The sequence below is a fragment of the Seriola dumerili genome, unplaced genomic scaffold (genome assembly GCF_002260705.1).
Source record: "Seriola dumerili isolate Sdu_G_001 unplaced genomic scaffold, Sdu_1.0 BDQW01000109.1, whole genome shotgun sequence".
NCBI lineage: Eukaryota > Metazoa > Chordata > Actinopteri > Carangiformes > Carangidae > Seriola > Seriola dumerili.
In genome coordinates, this window is record NW_019174364.1 from 2297735 (window position 1) to 2319644 (window position 21910).

General features: G+C 41.7%; 2 protein-coding genes across 2 annotated transcripts in view; both read right to left on the reverse strand.

Annotated features, from left to right (window-relative positions):
• Positions 1–80: 80 nt before the first annotated feature.
• LOC111222835 (1-phosphatidylinositol 4,5-bisphosphate phosphodiesterase eta-2-like) lies at positions 81–11317 on the reverse strand. The gene is made up of 22 exons (XM_022746691.1): positions 11275–11317; positions 11005–11202; positions 9148–9294; positions 8188–8431; positions 7851–7980; positions 6390–6560; positions 5870–5963; positions 5541–5744; positions 5317–5437; positions 5041–5212; positions 4825–4938; positions 4604–4687; positions 3441–3538; positions 3254–3342; positions 2937–3122; positions 2716–2823; positions 2497–2621; positions 2300–2384; positions 2055–2201; positions 1460–1539; positions 285–1371; positions 81–170 (listed from the first exon to the last, which is right to left on the reverse strand). The coding sequence occupies exons 1-22, from the start codon at positions 11315–11317 to the stop codon at positions 154–156; spliced, it is 3744 nt and encodes a 1247-aa protein (XP_022602412.1). The 3' UTR covers positions 81–153.
• A 1633-nt stretch (positions 11318–12950) lies between these two features.
• LOC111222955 (ski oncogene-like) overlaps positions 12951–21910 on the reverse strand; it is a 31034-nt gene continuing 22074 nt past the window's right edge. The window contains exons 2-7 of the mRNA XM_022746893.1: positions 17068–17181; positions 16717–16820; positions 16364–16608; positions 15513–15787; positions 15183–15413; positions 12951–15068 (exon numbers count right to left, since the gene is read on the reverse strand). Of these exons, the coding sequence (XP_022602614.1) occupies positions 14847–15068; positions 15183–15413; positions 15513–15787; positions 16364–16608; positions 16717–16820; positions 17068–17181 (1191 nt within the window). The 3' untranslated portion in view covers positions 12951–14846. The remainder of the gene's footprint in view (positions 15069–15182; positions 15414–15512; positions 15788–16363; positions 16609–16716; positions 16821–17067; positions 17182–21910) is intronic.

The window sequence follows — 21910 nt, forward strand, 5'->3', positions numbered from 1 at the left end:
TGAAATTCTGCTTCGTGTCTTCCCATGTATCTAGAAAGAAAATCAGAACTATTTTGTGACTCAGTCACATTTTGTTTGTTCTCCCACACCTCCTTTGTTGTTCATCTTCCTCTGCGTCTTCTGAAGAAGCTTGTTGTCTTTGGAGTCACAAATTTAAACTGTGGTCGAATCTAGAAAACACAAAAAAAAAGTACAAACAAAAATCAGGATTTAATACAGCCACTTTCGTATGTGTTTTTTTATTTTACTCTACAAATATCAATCCCAAATCATCCATGGCTCACCATCTGGAAAAAGTGGTGATTTACAGCGGATTTCTCTCATCTTCTGGTCAAAAAGGGCCTTCATCTCCCTCTGCAGGGTGCCCTCACGCTTCTCTGCATCGGCTGGCAAACAGGAGGGCACAAACTCCAGGCTGTCGGTGCTGCCGCCGCTGCTGCTGCATGTGCTGTCCGACAGGCAGAGACCATTGGGTATGTGTCTCACCTGGTTACTGTAGCTGCCACAGTTTTGTGCTCTCTGTGTTTGCCAGTGGAAAGCAGGTTTGTGCTTCACCATCGGTGTCTGAGGAGAGGTAGTCTGTTTTCGAGGGCAACTGCGTGAGCGGGCCTTTGTTCGTATTGGGGTGGGCGGTCGGGGGGTGGCTGGAGCCTCTAAGGTCCGTCTCACCCTGGCGGGGGATGCTGGGGGGATAAGTGGAGGAGGTTTGGCTTCAGGCTGGGGCAGAGGCTGTGGCACGGGCTCAGGCTGAGGGAGTGAACCGCTCTGACTCGAAGCTTCTGGTGGTCGCTCGGGTTCAATTGCAGTTTCTGGTTCTACTGATAATTCCTCAGATGGTTCAGGCTGCTCTGGTTCAAGTGTCTGAAGTGTCTCCTGCTCAGCACAGTTTGACTCTGTTGGTTCATTAAGTTCATTCTCCAATTCTTCTTGAATTGGATTTTGGCTGTCAGGAGCAGGACCATCAGGGCAAGAAGCCTGGGAAGAGGACTCAAGGTCAAAGTTATCCGCTATCACACAGGGAGCAGGCCCCATGTGGTGGGAGTCAGTGGAGGACATCCGGCTGAAGATCCCTCTCCTTGTCTCTGGTGGTTCATGAATTTTGACTCTGTGAGCACGCCTCACTGGCTCACTCATGGTCCCTTTGTGGATGGCAGCCTTGGCTGCTGGCCCATGTACCAGAGGAGACATTTCCCCATTCCGGCTGTCCTGAGAGATGGTATCCAGATCCTTGCGGAAGTACAGAGCACGTCCGTCTTCTGAGGACAGGACGGAGAAGTCTAGAGAAGGCTGCCTTTGATGGCCCTTTATATGCTTCTGAGCTGCTTTTCGGATGTGTTTCCTGGCAGCTTGCACTGCATTTGAGGGTTTGATCTGTTTTACAATGGACACAACAAGGTTTTAAGATATACTTAGATGAAGCTGAAATTAGATGTGTGTTTGTTATTTTGAAATTACTCACCTTTCCTGTGATATCATTGATAGCGACATGAACAAAGATGGATGACTCTGCCATCCCCTCCAGGTACACATGCCGATAACCTACAAATTTTGCATTAAAAAAATCATGTTAAACTAAATTTCTTTCATATTTAAAGAATTTGGAAAATATGCTTCTTGCACATAATTAACTGATTGACATGTTAAGTCTCATTTCTTTTTTCTGTATGAAAACTGAAGTGTAAAAAGGACATTTTTAAGAAGGATTATGTGTGGGACTGGGTGCAGCAACTTCTTGGAGGCTTGTAATTACCAAGTTACTGTGAGATATATTGTGTTAATAAGTGAGTTTTAGAGCTGCTGGTATTTTGTGATCTTTTGGAAAGAGCCTGTTTCCAGTCTTTATGCTACACTAAGCTAACTGGCTGCTGTCTGTAGCCTTACTGACTGGGCAGATATGAGAGTGGCTTCAAGCATCGTCTCTCTCTCTGTATGACAACAAATAAGCATATTATCCAAAATCTGATTTTTTTTTCATTACAAAAGATATTTTGGAAAAGTGTACTCTGAGCACGCTCACAGTAAAATATGTCCATCACAGATATCATTTTATGTACCTGGCATAATGCTGGTGAAAGCTACAGTCCTCTGTCCAATGAAATCTCGTCCAATAGGATCATGATCCCACACCTGGAAACGCACCAAGGCGATCTGTGGCATTTGAATATTGAAGACGAGGGTCTCCTCCCACATTGGGTTGAAACCTGAGTGACAGAAGAAGGGAAGTTACACAGAGTTCGAAGCACAGAACTCGACTCGGTTTGACAAACTTTGAATTGCAAGATGGACTTTGCACAGATACCATTATCATCCACCACTCTGGTCTGCTGCTTGGAACAATCAACAGGTAGACCGATAATCTCAACCTCCACAAAGGGATCAATAATCTGAAAGTGTAAAAACATGAAGAAAAACAGAATTTTAGTGATAAAATTGTTTTTTTAAAGGTGTTTCTTAATGATGTAGCCACGATTTTATGCCAGTGTATTTTGGCCTCACCTCTCCTCTGTCCCCAAACATTGAGTCTTTAGGTTTGGGAAGCTGCTGTCCACTGATGATCTTTAGCACTAACTGAGTCTTTCTGTGTCCTGGTAGAGGATCCTCCAACATGGGGTTAAAGGCAGCTGAGAAAAAAAAAAACAAAACCAAGAAAAGTTACACTGTTTTCACACAGAGACATCTGCCATTCACTCTTCACACACTGTAATATACACATACCTTTACACATGCACTTAGGTTTCAGGATATATCCACAGTTTCCATTGCTTGAGAACTTGGCTTGGTTCAGTTCAAGCATACGTCCCTCTGTCTGATAGTTCATTGCAACTAAAATGAAACACACATTTATACAAATCAAGAGCTGCTACAATATTGAACAGGCAGCTTTTGTTATTTTCTAAAATGAGGCAAGAGCCTATTGTAGTCTCTGATGGTCTTACCCATGTGACACCCTGCATTCCAGTATGGTTGTGGGTTGAAGTTGCTGGAGTCCACTCTGTAGTTGGACGGGTAGACTCTTAGAAGCTGGCGCTGGTTGAAACGCACTAACCCACCTGGCTTCAGCTGTAAGATCTGGTTCATAACAGTCTCATTGAGGGATGATACCTGCCAGCTGTTCGCAAATGCTGCCAGATAGAAACAAGATAGCATCAAGGATCCATTCTTAAAACTTACAATGAACGGTGGGATATACTTGTGGTAAACAAACGAAAAAAAAACCTAGTTGGATGTTCACTTTAATGTCTCTTGAATTTACCTTGAGTTTCTATGTCATGCACGCGGACAGATTTCGTGTATTTGACCAGGTCAGACAGAGCTCGAGACAACCTCATCGTTTTTCTCTTCCTGAAGAAAGAGTTATAGTAAGTATAAGTGTATATGAGAATACTAGGAGCATTAGATCGCTAGAATGTCTTAATTCAATAAATGACTAACAGTCTTACTTGGGATGATAAACAATCTGGGTCCTTTCCCTGCTGCTGCTGTTGTCCGACTCTCCATCAGACATCGCTTTATTTTTTACTCGAATTCTCTTTTTCCTCTGAAAAAGATCATTAAAAAAAAGTTTCAAACTAGTCTAAACAGTAAGCAAATTTTTACTAGCATATTTATCAGAGGAACTGTGGTTAAAATTCAAGTTCTGTGAATGAGATTTTAAACAATAATACAGCAGCAAACAATTATTTTCTATCTAAAAATATAGTGCAGTAATGACGTCCTGAGCAGAAAACAAAGTCACAAACTGGGTAATCTGAGTTTCTCTGTATCCTTATCTGATCTGGCAGCACATGCGTGTTAGTGCGTGTAAGCGTGCGTGTTAGTGCATGGGAGTCCCTATACAACTGTTTAAAGAGACACGGGACCGCCCACAGGTCAGGTGAGATGCGACGTGGCCCATGGCTACTACTAGCTCAAACCCTGGTGGCCTGTCAGAACATCCATAAAGTTTTAAAAGTTTTAAAAGTGTCTACTGGCTCCATCGGTGTCTTAAGGGTCCTCCTGGCTCTGGTCCCAGCCGACCCTGGAGCCTGTACCGGCTTGGCTTTACTGAGATGGAGAGACCTACGAGCTGCTAAAGGGCTCCAGCTTGACTCCAAACTGGCTTTTCTTCTCTTCAACGTGTAAGTACCCTGATGGCTACACAATGTTGCGTGTTTGTTTTCATTAGTGACCGGCTACAGAAGGCATGATTACGTGAGCTAATTTGCTGTTAACTGTATTATGAGTTTGATCGGCAAAAATGTTGCTATCGCTAGCTAACTAGCTTTCTGCCTCCGTTGCCGTGGAGCATATCGCGGCACTGCTAGCGTGGGCTAATGGTTGTGGCTGGAGTGTTTGTTTTTGTTTTGGCTGTCTTGTACACATGGTAGCTTTCTTCAGTTGTGCTTCTTGCTGTGTGTTTTGTGGCTGTTTCCACTGGGATTCCTGGATGACTGAAAACGTCAAGGGAGGGGAGTCGGGGTCGTGGCCAAACCGAGGCTGGAGGTGTGGCTGACGAAGCAATTGTTTTGGTCTGAGATGCTGGTGGTCTAGTGCGACATCTAGTGGCAGTAACGATCGTTTACAGAACCCTTCAAAAGCTTGACAAAATTAACAAATGTCAGACCTTTCGTTTGAAGCTCCTTATGATCGATCTGCCAAATCGTCTCTTCTTTTTTGGCTGATTGGCTGAAGTAACACTATTCCCATCCTGAAACAGTCAAACATAATATATTAATATCTATCTATCTATCTATCTATCTAACTATCTATCTATCTATCTATCTATCTATCTATCTATCTATCTATCTATCTATCTATCTATCTATGATTCAAAGTTTCACTAGCCTGTGGGTTATCATCATCATCATCATCTTCCTCCTCTTCCTCATCACCCGTGTCTTCATCAGACACATCACCTTCCTCTGCATCTGGGTCAAGGTTTGCTGGCAGCTTCTTTCCCTGAAAAAGCATTGTTGTTCATTGAGTCATGTTTTCACTTTGTGTGAGTCCTTTCAGCTGAGCAGTGAACAGAATACCATGTTTTGCTAAAAACAATTTTACCTTGACTAAAACCTTCCCTTTGAGGATCTCAGGAGAGGGCAGCTTCTTGCATTCATGCACATTGACATTGGACAGGTCCAGTTTGTCCTGCAGCACCTCTCTCAGATGCTCAGCCATTTTTTTCTGCTGAGGCACAGTGCAGTGGTTCTCTATGGACAAGATCACTGGGTATCTGGGGAGAGGGAGGGGTGAGGTGATGACAAATGAATTACAGAGCCAGCATGTTAAACAGGCCATAATACAAACTGTATGAATATCAGGACCAGGAGCACTGACTGTGATTTCGTGAAGGCATATTTGTTGATTGTTTCAATAACATCTTTGAAGAGGATTTTGGATGTCAGGGTGTAACCATGATGTATAATGGGTTCTCCATCTGGCCCATCCCAGCAGTCCACTGAAAAAAGAAGAAAGAGAGTACATTACCTGGACTGTGAGGCCTGTATGGATATGAAATTACAGTGAAGAGAGCTGAAGTTCAGGGTTTTGCAGGCTCTTACCCTCCACACAGCGACAGCCAGCCTGGAGAACATAGGCATACATTTCCACTCTAGACTGAGACAGCAGCTGGTCTCCTGTCAAGTAGGTGTTATGTGATGTGGCAATAAAGTAGTTACAGAGAGGCTGCGTCATGTCCTGGTTCACCTGATTGTGCTCGGGGTTGAAGATATCGCCTGCAGGACTCCGCATATAGTTTGTAAAACCTTAAGGAAGAAAGTTTCAGACCAGGTGTTTTGATTTTATGTCTATGTGATGTCTGGTCCAAGCAACACATGTGATGTTACTGATACTTAATTTGCATATATGCATATATGGGAATTTGCCATACCATCGATACCCAGTACCATACGCTGCAGGTTCTCAGGACATGGCTCAAACTTTGCCACTATGTCGACAAGGTGCTCTTTGGCCAGGCCGCGCATCTGTAAATAAAACAACAGCAGGAATCATCTTTTTGGTGAACTTACTCAGAGTTTTACACATACAGTATGTCGAGTCAGTTCAGTGCTTTTATGATGAAGTAGCAGCCCTAGAAAATGTTCGGTTTACATTTTTAGTAACTGAAGTTCTTTTAAAATAGAGGGCTTATAACTTTTTCTCACTGCTTTCCATTAACTTAAATTTGAGAGGCTCATATCAGACTCTGCCACAAACAATGAAAAATACTATAAAGAGAAGTAATTAAAGACGTAAATACATTGAATGGATACTGTTGAACAAAAACTGACCATGAACCATGTGTCAAGAATGGGGTTTGATTTAATGAAAATTATTGAAATGGAAAAAAAACACAATAGGATGTTCCTTTTACCTGAAATGACAGATTATTTTTACTTAGCATGTTGTACCTTCTGTTCATTTTCCAGAAAGCGCGCAAGGTCGTGGAGATCCATGACTTCTTTCTGATTGCTGTAGGAGATCATTATCAGATAGAGGTCTCTGCGTGTGGAAATCATCTTATAGAACGAACAGAATTCTTCAAAACCCAGAGAGCCTTGGTTCTCGTCTGTGTCTGCTTCCTACAGATAGTGACAAAAGTCTTTTATGAGACAGACATAACTCTTTCAGTATGTGTGATTTGAGATAACCACCCTGCCAAAGAAAATATGTACCACCATATATACCCATCTGAAGGATATATCTCTCTGTCACCATCAAACAAGATGGAGTTCTTTCACAGAGACTATCATCATCAGGAGGAGGGACAGTGAGCTGCTGAACTAAAGCAATATTACAGTGTAGCTGAAGCCATCTGTTCAGCGGTGGCCATATGGCCTTCCTGTGGCACCCTCCTGCCAAAATACCGTATATACATATTTATCTGCTGGCTCCATCTCCTTTTTTTTTGACTCACTGCTTAAATGACGAAAATGATGTGAAGATCACTTTGAGATTCGGCTTCTTAAGGGAACACTGAGGATTTTCCACTGTTAACCCTCTTCTTTGACTTAAAGGTTTTAATGATTCTTTCACCCCTGTTTCTTTCCTACACCAGTTTGTTCTCCGAGGAAGCGTACCCGTGCTTTTCTGGTTTAAAAATGTTTTGTGCTATATGCCATGTTTTGCCATATACAAACCTCTCTATTTATTTTAGCCATGCTATCAGTGTGGTGTGGCTCTGTCAGTGGAATTCTGTTTGTCAGTCCACCACTTTGGTCCAGACTGAAATATCTTACCATATATCTGAAATATATTACCATTACATTTTGAAAAGATAGTCATGGTACTGCTACTGAAGTCCCCTGACTTTTTCTCTAACTGCACTATGAGTTTGACATTTGTGGTTCTGAATGAAATGTCTCAACAAATATTGGATGAATTGCCTTTAAACTGCCAACATCAAGTTGGTTTATGACAAATAACTAATGACAAATAACTAAACCAATGCAAAACTAATGCCATTCTCATTTGTCTAAGTAATACTTTTGTGCTGATTGTTGAACATTAGTATCCTAACATACTCAATAAAGATGGTGTCCATGGTTAACACCAGCATTGCAAGCATGCTATGCAGCATTTAGTGCATAGCACAGCTGGTGCTGACTAAAGCTTCACAGAGTTGGCATCTCTGCAGACTCTTAGTCCTGTTACTTTATTTTTTTTTCTACTGTGCATTACCAAAGTAGAGCTGTCACTCATGTCACAAGATAAATCATGCAGTTGAATATAATTATGTTTTGCAGCCATGCAACCCCGATTGGATGAATCAACATTTCCTGTAAGGAGATGCTGTATTAGTGATACTAGATTACTAAATATACAAAAGCTCAGAAGTAGTTTTGATGGTGGGTCGTGGTTGTAAGACTTACCTGAAACATCTCCCTGACTTTCTGCTTGGGTAAATTCACATTGAGTTTGTGGAGCAGCTGGTGAACCTCTCCAATGCTCAAGGTACCATCTCCGTTTTTGTCGGCCTCAGAAAAAGTCTGCTGTAACCATGTAAGGCTGCAGTTAAGGTTCATGATCAGGTCAGTTAATTTGTGTTGTTCTGTTGTTCAACTTGTGCAACTGGTCTAATTATTCAGTTCAGTTATCATAACTGTTAGGCTAAATAATCAGTTGAATATGAAGTGATGTATTTGTAGCGGTTAATCATATTGTCATTTAGACATTGAATATATGCATGAGTGGCTAGATAAAGGATATTGATCACGAGTGCGTTGCCTTCGGGCCAAACTGTCTTCATCACTGATACCAGCCATGAGGTATTTCAGCCCAGTGATCCATGTGCGGGCCTCCTCTGCGTTGGTGGAGACAAGGTCCAGGGACTTCACTCGCTCCCCATAGTAAATACTGAAGCAGCAGTTTGGGTCGAAACGGTTGTCTGCGTATCGCCTGAAGATCTCAGATTTTTTCCCCTCACAGACTTCATGGATGGAATCAATAGTTACTGAAACAGATAATCAAGGAAGGTTGTAGTGATCATTCAGAGCTTTCCATCATTTTAAATTACTAAGTGTTTGGTTGGAACAGGTTGGATTGCCCTCAGACTCTATTTGTGCTGAAAAACTACTTGTAAATGTCTTTGTTTATCTCTGATTGCCTGCATGTTATCCCTTTCAGTCCTTTATCAAAAACAGCATTTTTGTGCTGCTTCCATTTATCCGCTACTCATTAGCTTCAAATATAGATGCATTGTACAATTTCTTTTTCAGGTTAACCAGGGCTATTTACAGTGAAAATGAAGAAATATTTGATGTAAATAATTGCCTTCAAGATTTATAATTGATTATATACAGTATAGATTTTAGGTTTGCTTAAAATAATGCTGTAATAGAATGCATTTTTATTGTAATTCACAGGGTATCAAATACAATAGCTCATTACAGAACAGTAATGCAAGATGAAAGTGAAGTCATTTTAGCATCCTGTAGGCCCACTGAGAGAAGAGGAGGTTCAATCTATTTATTACCCTCCTAATCTTTGATAGATCTAATTTGTCTATTGGTAATGGTGACTTTAAAGCAGTTACGCTCTTGACATGTGAGCAGTGCTGAATAGTTTGATCTTGAGCACAACCTCAAAACCAAAACTATCCACAAGAGCAGCCTGATAAATACACACTCAGATGTTCAGCTCTGTAAATTCAGAGTAGTGATGGCTCACTTTTGGCCTTGTCGTGTTTCCTGGAGGGCCGCCATCGGATGCAAGATTTGTGCTCGTCCAGGTAAAAGAATCGGACCAGTCCTTTCTTCTTCCCCTTCAGCTTGGTCATCTGAGTGCCAGTCTGCATGGTGCACATACACCTCTCCACTACATGAGAGCACAAAGAGACACGTTATTGATCAGTGGTCAAATAGTTGTGGGATGATCACATTGTTATTTATTTAGTACAAACATCAGATGAAGTCCATTCACATTGTGTTTCTGTGAAGTTTATAAGTGAAATGTAACATGTTGGTGCTTAAGATTTTCCATTTTCCCACTGATTTAGTCAAGAGTGTGTAATGTGAAATGCTTCCGTACAAGCGTTGTGATTTTGTGAAGGAAGACATTATGACTAACTCAAAGGAATCCCTGAAGCTACCGAGACAAGTAGGGGTTTACCATCAAGCACTTGTTTATGAGATTATAGGCTGCGTCACACAGGGATTTAAGTAGCTGTTTATGTGTTAATGATAAGAGGCACAAGAAAGAAAAGATACACAACCCTAAAATCATTATTGTCCAAAAACAAAAACAAATCAATCAATTATCAGCTGCCTCACAAAGATTCAAATTATTTGTCCACATTTCTTTGTTCAAATCTAAATGGTGTGTCCATAGTGCTTGTACTGAAAAAGCATCTCAGATGCAACAATTTTATTGTAACATTCAGGCCATGCTTCTTCATGGTGAAGTGGTGTGATTGTTTTGTCTGCTGAGAGTAGGTAACCTTTGTTTGTAATCTGAAGCTCAGATTGATGTGACGCAACCTGGCACATCATTCAGGCTAATCCTTAAGGATTGTCTACTGTCCATATGCCCATTATCTACTCACAGGCCTCCCAGCTTCCCTGCGTCTCTGTTCTGTTATACTGTAAGTGGAACACCCATATTTTGGATGCCATTTACAAGAAGATAACATGTTAACATAGTGTTTAGTGAGTTTGTAATGGTTAGTTTCAAATTCATAGGTTGTGGTGTATATATATATATCACAATAATATCATATGTGTCCAGTTGTAATTTCCCTTTTTAAAGTTTACAGCTTCTGCTAAATAACCTGTTGACATTCTGCATTAACATTCAGCATGTTTTAGATGCTAGTAGGGACATTTTGTAGGCTCTCTGTCTTTTTTTAATCTGCCCTCCTAAATGTAACCAATGACCTTTTCAGCAGCCTACAGGGGAGAAAGAGCACAATTTTAATTCTTTTAAGACTTAAGTGCAGCTTTTGAAACTGCAGATCATGCCATTTTAATTGACCGTCTTAAAACCTGGGTTGGCATGAGGGGTACTGCACTTAGTTGGTTTTACCTTTTAGGAAGAACATACTTGTGGCGTACTGCAAGGTTCAGTTTTAGGCCCAATTTTATTTTCTATCTAAATACTTCCACTTGTCCAAGTCATCCAGTGCGTCAAGACCTTGTGACCCAGACAGTCTGCTGTTTATGATTGTCTCAATGACATTAACTGTTGGATGGCACAAAACCTATTACAACTCAACAACTCAAAATCAGAAATAATATTGTTCAATCCACCAAACCCCATTAATCCCATTCAGAGTGCCCTTGGTCCCCTGTCTGCCAATATGAAGTCTGTTGCCAGTAGTTTTGACCAACACATCACAAAGGTTATCCAGTCCTGCTTCCTCCAAATGAGAAACATCTCCAGAAACAAGCCAATACTTTCACACCCTGATCTGGGAAAAGTCATTCACATATTTATCTTCTCTGCAACTCCCTCCTCTCTGGCATAAACCAAAAGTCACTCTCCTGTCCAGAATGCAAAATTATTTAATGAGTCATTGGTGAGTCTTACCTATCTGACCCAGTCTCCATTTAGGCTGTGCAACCACGCTGCCACCAATCCAGAAAAACTCCTCTGCGAGTCTAGATATGGATGCTTTCTGCCAGAGTTTTGGGGAGCTCATTATGGACGGGGTGGGCGAATTCAAGGGGCTCGAGGCCTGTTTTGCCTGATGGAAGGAGCCCCTAGCCAGTGAGGGGGAGAACATTCCTGATGGCAAAGATCCCAAAGACTGAAAGGTGGTCTTCTTGGGTGACAAAGAGGACAGTGGTTGGCTGCAACCCAGCCCTGGAGACAGAGGTGCCATCGCTGGGGTGATGTTCATCCCTGAATCGTACATTTGAGTCCGACTATCCCGTCCCATTCACACCACATGAACCCACCTTCCTCCTCATTCTGCTGGGCTCTTCAGCAAAGTTTCCTTATAGGACAGTGTCTCTCATGCAGCTTTTAAAGTGTCAGCATATCCTCCTCTTCTGGTTAAAGTATCCCCACATGGGATCAGGGAACAATATTCCCATCCTGAAGGTTCATTCTCCGTCATCCTGTGTTAATTGATCCAGTGTAGTAGCCATGGATCCTTTGTTATTTATTTTTGCACTGAGAGACGGCTTGCGGAGAGGAAGTGTGCAACATGTGTCAGTCACTAAATCTTCCTCAAGCTGTAATCCTGGAGGGAGGCTTCAGCCCTGCTTTCATGGAGGGATTTTCACGCAACCAGTAAGCCTCTGAAGAAACGAGAATGGGAAAGGGAGGTTCACATATTAATTTAACTAAGCTTATGGCAGTCCTAATCATTATAGAATATAGAAATTGTACTTGATACTTTTAATTAACTGTTATTAGGATATACAGTATTAGGATTTAAGGTCACACTGGTGCGTTTGACTATTAACAAGCAGGAAACATCCACTCTTCAACTATGTGCAATGATTTCCCCCTAGAGGCAACTGTGTGACACATAGTACATGTATATATCTACATCATGTAACTATAAACAAGGTGATCCACTGATATTTAAAACATTTATAAGTAGAGCTACTCCACAAAAGACTTATTTGCTCTTTCAAAATTTCAGCTTTAATTTAAAGACCCTACACACTCATGGTAAACTCACACTATGTCTTTGTGAGTCTTTGTTGTACCTGTCAGGTTGGGATAACTTATACCTTTATCTATACTTTCTGTCAGTCTAGGGATATGACATAATAGACCTTTTCCGGCAGACACAGGTGTCATTAATAACATTAACGATGGCTCAGTTCAATTAAGTGTCTCACTGAGTTATTCCAGAGAGCCAGCGCACACAATACCAGGATCTCTGCTAAGTGGAATGCAGCCATCGTTAATGCTATTAAATACACCTGTGCTGTTCCTGCTTTGACAACTCAAAATGTCTGTTCGTAGCTTTGCTCCATCTGAGCAGAAACCTAATCAGCCAGAATAAGTAAAAACACCTTTGTTGGGCCAACAAAATTATCATCAGGGAAACAACAACTAATAAATACTAAAGTTTCATGAACTTGGCTGAAGACGCCACAGATCTAAATTGTTTGTAAGTTATCAGAGTAGAAAAAGCACGGGGCTAAATAATCAATTTAATGGTTGTTGAATTCATTTACCTGCTTCAGTTTCAGGGTGCAGTATGTATGCTGTCATACTGTCATGGTTTACTAACACCAAAGTTATTAGGATTCATCATTTGTACCAAATTTCATGGCACTGAAGGAAAAATCAGATGATCACCATTCATTCCCTGGGGAACATAAATATATGTATACATTTTTATGGTAATCCATCCAATAATAACAATTGTCGAGACATTTCAGTCTGAATGCAACACTGACATCACTAGAGCTATGATGCTAGCATGGCAAAAAATACATCAAAAAACACACAAACATGCACAAACACTGGTTCCATTGCGGTGAAAATGAAAAACACTTCTCAGAACCATGTAGGATTGACTTAGATTTTAATGGGTATTATACAAGTTTTCCGAAGGAAAAAGAAAACATTGAAATAAGAGGCAAGTGAAACCCCACTTCCAAACCAAAACTACAACAGCATCAGCTAACAAAATGGATATTGCTATTACACTGTACCCAACAAATACTGAGTGAGGGTATCATAATGATAAGACATAAAAGTGTTTCTTGCCTAAATATACGAGAGCACCTATAGGTTGAAACCATGAGAAGGTGTTGCTTCTAGTCTATCTGATGAGGGAGCTGGAGGTGCTGAGAATTCAAATCCATTTTTCAGTTTTTGGTCTGTGGTGTAATATATAATCTATAATTCATCAAATAATAAAGATCTTCTCAAATAAACAAAATCAAGGGAGAAATTATAATATTCTGTTTCATGTGTCAAACCTACAAAAACTACTGATAGGTCAAGTTCACAACTATTTATGGTTTACATCCATTCTGGTAAATGCCCTGTGATTGCAATGATACTCAGGGATACAACAATGAAATTGCAGTTTTGCAAATCCAAATATAGTCTTTTTGGTTTCAAGTAAGAGCAAAAAATAATATTCATAATCAGTTTAAGTCTGGAGCAAGCAAACATACGAACAAATATCTTATTTACAATATCATTGTATTTACATCAGAGGATACTGAGGGAAAGTGTGTTAAATTCAAAATTCATGTTAACTTGTGTTTTGAAAAATGTAACAGGGAGTACAATGCACAATGCAAGGTTCTTTTCTTTAAAAAGTGCAATTCCTTTTCTTAAAGTAAAAAAATATATATCCATATTTTGTATATATGTAGAAATGTTGTTCATATAAACAGCATTTGTTGATTTAAGAGCCCTAAAACCAGTGACTAAAAATGAATGCTTTCTGTTGATAGGCAGCAAATTATTATAGAATATAAATTATTTTACAATACTCAATAGAAAATCAGAAGTACCGCATTTCAACAAATACAGACAGCTATTTAAGTTTTTTTTTTTTCTTTTAGGAGGGCATTTGTAGACTTATCTGCACTAATGTGGGCAAGAATATTTACTATTCATCACATGGTTTGGTTGCAAAAACATTACTGGAAAACAATGTTCAAACAACAAATAAAGTTGCATCATAATATTAAAAAGTAACACTTCCATAAAATATCTAAAGCATAAAACAGTGGTGGACCTGAAGGCAGCCCACGTAACCTCCAATACTTCAGGTTTATAAAATACAAAAGGTAGACAAGCTGGTATACACGCGTACATGTTTGTTTATGGATGTTTTTTCTTGCCTGTGGAATAACAGTGCTGCGCAAGCAATATTTCTTAAAAAGTACATCCTCTACACAGTTATAAAAAGCAAGCTGATATTAAAAGTAAATAGTGGTAAACTGGTGTCTCTTGTTTCCAGTGGTCTGCAATGACACCTTTGAGTGTACCAATATTTTGTGGCACCAAGAGTTTTATCATCTGCTCACGTTTCACCAGGCGCAACATGTTTCTTCCCTTCATATTCAAGTAGTGTTATGTGGCTATATTTGCACATCTTAGAATAGCTTATACCAAAATAAAATCCTTGGACAGCGTCAGGTGTCTAACCGAGGGCTCTGACGTCACTGGAGAGATGTGTTCATCACTGAAGAAGTCTTTCTTAGTTTCACGCTCGACAACATGCTGAGACATCATGCTACTTTCCAGTTCATTTCATTAAATTCATATATTGTCATAATAATATTGATTAATATCATATCATATTATATATGACAGATTTTTCCTCTACAAAATTGACTTTGCATTTCGCTGAGTCTCATTTCCCTAACAGGAGGTGCAACAAAGTCCTTTATCATGCTCCTTTTGTTTGAGTCCTTTTCTCAAGTTTTGTATGTGCAACTTTAGGATCCATTGGTAAGTTGTGTGGTCTGTCTGTGTGTGTCTGTGTTAGCGTCCTTGGAGTCTCCAGGAGAGCTGCCGTTGGCTTGCACCGCCAGCTGGACTTGCAGATCTTTAACAACACTCTCCAGGCTCTGCCGAGCTTCTCTCTCCCGCTGAAGCTCTTGCCTCAGCTGCTCGCGATCGGCTTCCGCTTGCTGTAGCTGCACATGCAACTCTTCAATCTGCACAACACAACCCAACACGGAGAGCAGTCAGTATGAATGAAACGCACCAAAGTGACAGGATCAACAATCTGTTATCTTTTAGGGATCTCAGCCGTCTTGGAGACATCTTACCTGAGTGGAGTACTTGACCCGGAGACGCTCAGCCTCACAGCCTTTGTCGCAAACTCGCAGCTGTCTCTCCATCTCCAGTTCTCTCTTCAGCCGCCCACAAGACTCCTCCGCGTCCCTCATCTTCCTCTCCCAATCCACACGAAGGCGTTCAATCTCCTTTCGCAGGTTGCGCTTGGCTTCGATGGCCTCACGAAGGCGGCCTTTCTTAGCCACCCTCACGAACTCCAATTCCTGTAAAAACATCAGAATTATTTCATGTTTGATACACTGATATTCATGGAGAGATTACTGTAACGTAGTACAGTATTCCACAAGAACAGGATGTGATACCTGCTGAAGGCTCCGTTTAGCTTGCACAGCAGCTGCCAGCTTCTCCTCCTGCTTAACTCTCATCCTCACAATCTCCTGCAGCAGCTTTTCCCTGGCTTCTTTGGTGTCCAGGCCTGCATACAGCATCTGTTTCAGGGTGTCTATCTCTGGGCAAACGGGCCCTGACAGCCAGACAGGCCCTTCCTGAGCTCGAGCAACACTCTGAGGGGTCAGAGACTGAGACACACCGGTGCAGGCTGATGGGGGAGAAGCTAAGGAGGAAGGTGGCACTGGACCTGAGGGAGAGAAAGATTTCACATTAGTAAGACATCCATTAAAGTTCAAGAATGTTGTGTTGATTCTCAAAGAATTAGCCGAGGTGGAAAGGTGGGCTGTTCTTGTGACAAAGCTATCAGCACTTAAAGGGAAAACAGTACTTAAACTAAAAGGTTATCACCAAATTTATATTTTGTATGATAAAGCACAGCCTCCCAACCCTTTTGTTCAGATGTACCACTGCAGCCCTGTAATATGAACTCAGCTGCCCCTTATTCAACACCATTGAACCTTTGAACACCACTGAAACAATTGAACCTTCACTGTTTAGGTCAGTTTCAAGTTTGCATTCGTACTTGGCGATACAAGAGCAAAATCTACATCTTTTATTTCTCTTGTATTTCTTCAATTTGACACCAGGGGGCGCAGTTGCACAGGAGTCACCCTGAGCCGGCTCTACTATGGCTCATTTCCTGTGGGGTTCACTATGAGTAATAAAAGTTGTAACAGTAAAATCAGTATCTTATATGGACTGACTCGTGTAATGTTCAACCTCTCTGAGTTATTCCAAACTCCAGATGATGGGTGGTACTCACGATCATCACAGTCATCTACGTCAATCTCTCCATCTGTGTCCATATCATCGGCTCGGTTGGTGGTACTGGAAGGGGACGGTTTTACTGCAGGTTGTACGTCCCCGTTATGCGGCTCCTGGGGCGGCCTGGACATGGCTGCAGGTCCCCTGCCAGGAGCGTGGCTGTCCCTGGGATTGACCGGAGGGGCCAGAGGAACTAGTGTAAGATTAGGAGCCGCCAAAGTCTCCTGATTCTTTGAGTAGGACCTATGGAAGCAATAGGGGTATATTTGAAGCATTTCACTGCTTATTTGTTCAGTTTAACACATATTATGTCTTTAAAATGGAAACTATAACTGCTCTCAGATGACTCACCTCTCCACCTCATTCTGAGTAGCTGGTTTCTCTTTTTCTGCAGCTTTAGGAGACCAGGGGCGGAAAGCAGAGGGCCTCTGTTTCAGTTGGACCTGTTTCAGGTCCTGGAACAACAAACACAACAACAAGCTTGGATAAACCCACAGTAAACTACCACTGGAACATTAAATCAGCCGTGACGAACACACTCAAAGGCCCCTCTTCATTTAACAAGGCCGAATGATCAGGTCATACATAGGATGATAACGTGATGATTCAAACAGACAACGGCTTTTACGTCACCCTTTTGATGTTTGAGTTTAACAGCAAATCCAGTTTCACTCTAGCAACACGGACACAGAGTGTACAAACCTTGTGTGCAGACTTTGAGAGGGATTGTAACCAGTCAGGTTTCCTGTCTTTGTCAGCTGATGGAGACTGTAATTTATCGAATTTGGACCTCTTGGCTGGGACCGGGCTGGGAGACTGAGGAGAGCAAGAGAGAATGGATGGTTAATCATCATCATGCTTGCAGAGATAAAGTGCAGATATTACATCATGGAGTACAGCGGATATTTCAAGAGCCCACAACTTCTAAAAATGATACTGTATGACTGTAAATGGCATTATTCATAAGCAACACATGGATTTGTCAGAACATGGCTTTGTCCAAAACTGAATTGTTTTTCATCTCAGTCATTTAATACTTGCAGGAAAAGAGCCGAGAGTCACAGAAAGGTGGAAAATAGAGGAAAACAGTAGAGAAGTCACAGAGAGGGAAGGAAGATAGAAGATGTGTCTGTGTAAGCATTCAGTCTCTGAGCTTGGCATGTCTGCATGTTTGTGTGTGTGTGTGTGTGTGTGTGTGTCTCTGTGTGTGTATGTGTGTGTGTGTGTGTGTGTGTGTGTATGTGTATGTGTGTGAGCAGGACTTTGAGCTGAGCAGACACTCAAGCTGGTCTGGCTGGCAGCCAGTAGGGCTACATTGCTCCCTGCCAGGCAGAAGAGGCGCCGTCAGGTGGAGCAGATCGACTCCCCGAACCACAGAAATATTGCAATATAGAGACAGAGGGAGACAGAGAGGGAGACGAATTAAAGTAATTGCACTCAGATCTGACAGACGATTGAGCTGAAGTGTTCAGTGAGAATTGCAAGTTAACGCAGGGCTGCAGATGCATGTAATGTCTGCGGGAGACTGTGCTTGGAAAACCTGGAGAGGAAAGCATCTGCCTTGTTAAGTGCCACAAAATAGTGAATCTCGGGAGCTTTTTCTTGTATGTATTGTACGTCTGTGTGTGTGTGTGGCAAGCTCCAGGGTCATGTGTTGAGGTAGCTAACCTCAAGAGCCCTCAGGTCTGCACTTGTCAGACAGAGGATATGTTTACCTAGGCAGGCGCAGAGGCCAGCACAGACCTGCCTGCTGCTCTCTTACTCACTACTATGACATTCTGCCTCCAGGAATGGCAAACACTCCCATCTCCTCGTCTGCGTGTGTGATTCAAGACAAATGATTACTCTGTCTACCTTCAAAATCCTCAATGGAAAACACTCCTTCGGGGTTGCATGTAGTTGTGAAACCTTAATCGTTGCTCACTGTAATCACCTCAAGATGGAAATTAATGACAAACCTCATTTTGCATTAGGTGAGAAGCCTGTTTGGTAATGAATCATGTCTCACAGCTTTTTAATACAATGCCAGACGCGTGAATGTGTGTGTGTGTGTGTGTGTGTGTGTGTGTGTGCGCACACAGCTATGAGTGGGTGTTGGGACGTGTGGGTAAGTGGGTGTTTGCGGGTGTAGACATGCATATGTGTGTGTGTCAGTGTGTGTGTGTGTGTGTGAGTGTGTGTGTGGGTGTGTGTGTATCTGGTACAAGGTGCTCAAGGGTGAAGGTGTGAGTCAGGTCTGCAACTGCATACCTGAACTACAGAAACCAAAGTCTGTTGTAGTTCTGAAACAAATTTATTTATCAGGTTCAAGCTTCTCAAAAGTGAGAATTTGCAGTTTTTTTCTGTTTTATATATATTGAATATTTCTGAAGGTTTTGGATTGTTGGTGTTAGTGTTTTTTTTAGACTTTTCTGATATTTCATGGACTAAATTATAAACTGACCTTTTTAAGAAGTGTGCTTATTTACACAGCTATGGATTAACTTTAGCATTCACTTGTCTGAATGCTCCACTATATTCACCAGCTGTTTTGTGCTGGGCAAGTAGTTGCAGCCAGACAACTAAACAATGAGCTGAAACTCACCATAAAGCTTATTACAAAAATTGTGTTTAAATACGCTCTATAACTAAAGTGGCTGATTACAAAAAACTCATCAATCCATTAACAGACGACTAAGATAATCCCTAGTTGCACTCCTAGTCTGCTGTACAAAAAATGATTTACCACCTTCTCATTTCTTTCCTGTCTCTTATACTGTAGGGTGGTAGCTGCATGAGGTGTACATGCTGTGTTTGTCTGGACACGCCCCTCATGTCTCTATGACTCACACATCTCTCTACCTGTCTAACCAGTCACCGCATTACACACGCACACCCATTCATACACAGCATACTGTTTGGTTTTGCTACTGTAGGTTAATTCTCTTAACCCAGACCTCCTGCTGACTCTGTCCTGCCCAGCACTGGTGACTCGGCCCCTCACCTGCCTGACTCAAGGCCAGTGGTTTTCTAAGAACTGCTGCCCTGGTGTAATCAGACTCTGTAATTACTGACATGACTGTTGTTTTCCCGACAAAGGATGTCTGTCTGTCTGGTGCTATTTCTACCCTGAGGTTTGCAGCTCCAGGAAGGCTATGAGTGCTAGACATAATAGAGTCAGAAAACAGACACTCCCAGACACCACAAGGGACCTGCTGGCTAAATCTGACACTGACCTCACAGGAGAGCAGCCGCACGGGCTTTACTCACCACCACATCATAGACATAGCATGGCCACGAAGTCATAACACCCTCCTCACACATCCTACTGCCTAGCAGGTCCCACTGAGCCAGATGATAGGACATCCCTCCCTCCCTCCCTCCCTCTTGCTCGCTGTGTCTCTCTCACTGGTAAGAGAGGGAGACTTCCTCTGAGGAGTTTGCTTTGGCTGCGTCCCCTGTGGGAACTGAGACTTGAGTGGGAGGGGGGTGGGCCAGGGGAGTGGGACCACAGAGGAAGCACTGAGCTGAAGGAATGTATACTTGAAGGCCAAGTACAGCCTCCCCTTTAAGACTCCATTCAAGCATTGCCCTTTTCATCTCCCTATTGTATGATATTTCTTTGAGGCGCTGTAATGAGGGAGCATTTCAAAGCGAACCTGTAGGCTAAATACTGTCTAATAGCAGCTGGGCAAGAGAAGACATGGTTTATTTTTTAATTAGTACCACATAAAGGCGTGGTAATACCGGGATAAGCCTCAGCTATTTTCATGCTGGCATGGCAGATAATCACAGAGACAACACATGGCAAACATATCAATATCTATTCTAAGAGCACAGCGTTTGACCTGCTTGAAGAATAATTTGTCGATATTGTGCTAACTGGAGCGTGATGGGGATTCAACTGTTATTTCACTTGAACATGGATCTAATCAACGATATTTGATTATTGACCACTGACTAAACCAGCTGTGGTATTTGTATCAAGGAAATTAAATTAAGTCAAACCATGATATCTTGAGCCTGGTTGGTTGAGAGCTTCACTATGAAAGACCCAAGCCACAGATACTGGCGATTAAAGGGTTGAACCCAGGTTTAGATATGTCTGTCTCTGAGATTTCTCTGAAAAATTTTCATGTGTTGTGCAAATGTTTAAACTGCAAACACTTATCATAGGGAGTATTTTCTCAGTAGAGAGTACTTCCAATTGCCGCCAGACATAGATAAGTAGGAGCCTGAGTAGAAGACGCAGAAGGCAGGAGAGACAGAAGCTTGGGACAGGGGATGGGAGAAGAGGGAAGAGGTAGATGATTTGAAAGGGATGAAAGAAACAGAGAGACAAACAGGATGGCTTAACTAGGTATGAGGCCTGACAGGTGTGTAAAAGGTGTGGTTAAGGTGAGGCCCTTTCTCCTGAACTGACATTTAGGAATTATTGTGGTTTATATCACTGCATTCTGAAATGTTAGCAAAAAATAAATACTTTTTTTTTTTTTTGTCAAATAAAACTTTTGAAATTTTTAAAATGAAAAATAAATAATCCTTTTCATTTAAGGAATATGTTGACATTTTGGGAAATATACTTATTTCCTTCTTCTAGATGAGAAAATAGCTAGCCTAAGAGAATTTGTGAGCTTTAGAGGTGCTGAAAAGTGGATTTTGTTACCTAGTCAGGCAAGATGTTTTTTCCTGTTTCCAGTCTTTATGCTAAACTCAGATAAGCTAAATTAAGCTAAGCTAACTGGCTGCTGACTTTAGCTTCATATTTACTGTATGATATATGACAGAGCGATAAAGTGAATATGTGTATTTCCCAAAATGTCAAACTATTCCTTTTAATATCTTTACCCTCCACCTCCTTTATGTAATCTTGACTTGTTGACAAGTCTAAATTTTTCTTTCTCATGGGAAAGTCAATGACGGCAGGCTAAAATCGAAACCTCCAGCATCTGTTGTGGCACTAAAAAAACTCAAATGAAATCATTGAGAAACAAAACAAGGGGCAGCACTTATCTACTGAGACAAAAATAGTTTCCCCAGCTGAACTTCCTCGGGCAGCAGTCATACAATACCAACGCATGCTGCACGATAGCATGGCATTAAGAAAAGTGCACAGCAACAAGACACAACAGTTTCAGATTACGACCTCCTTTTCCCTCTTAAACCCCTGAATGTAATCCCCAGATCGACATGTGCTTAGTGGGGAGCTGTCCCACTCAAGGGCACACCAACTGGCACGGCTCACTCGGGTGACGGCCTTAGTTGGAAGTGAGAGAATACTAGTTTTAGTAATCTGATCCCTGTAGTTTGGTGTGGATGGTCACAGGGATGCCTTGAGCTCTCTATTCAACTCTCACTGCATAAATTGTACGACAGTCCCTTGATTTATATAAAGCCCTGTGGCCACCTCGTAACAGCTGGGGGAAAATTATTGGTGTCTGCCCAGAATATCCCTGAAACTTCATCCCTATTCCACACAACTGCAACACAAGCCTCCATTTCCCCTCTTTAAATGCTTGCTTAATTTATCAATGTATTCTGTCTCTGCTGTGTCCAGTTTGAGGAT

What these genes read in the sequence shown, in the direction of transcription:
- LOC111222835 (XM_022746691.1), bottom strand. Translation starts at nt 11,317, where the DNA reads ATGAACATCACCCCAGCGATGGCACCTCTGTCTCCAGGGCTGG. An exon ending in AAGTCAGGGAGATGTTTCAG is followed by an intron (nt 6,561 to 7,850) that starts GTAAGTCTTACA and finishes CACTATCTGTAG; the next exon opens with GAAGCAGACACAGACGAGAA. An exon ending in TGGCTGTCGCTGTGTGGAGG is followed by an intron (nt 5,438 to 5,540) that starts GTAAGAGCCTGC and finishes TTCTTTTTTCAG; the next exon opens with TGGACTGCTGGGATGGGCCA.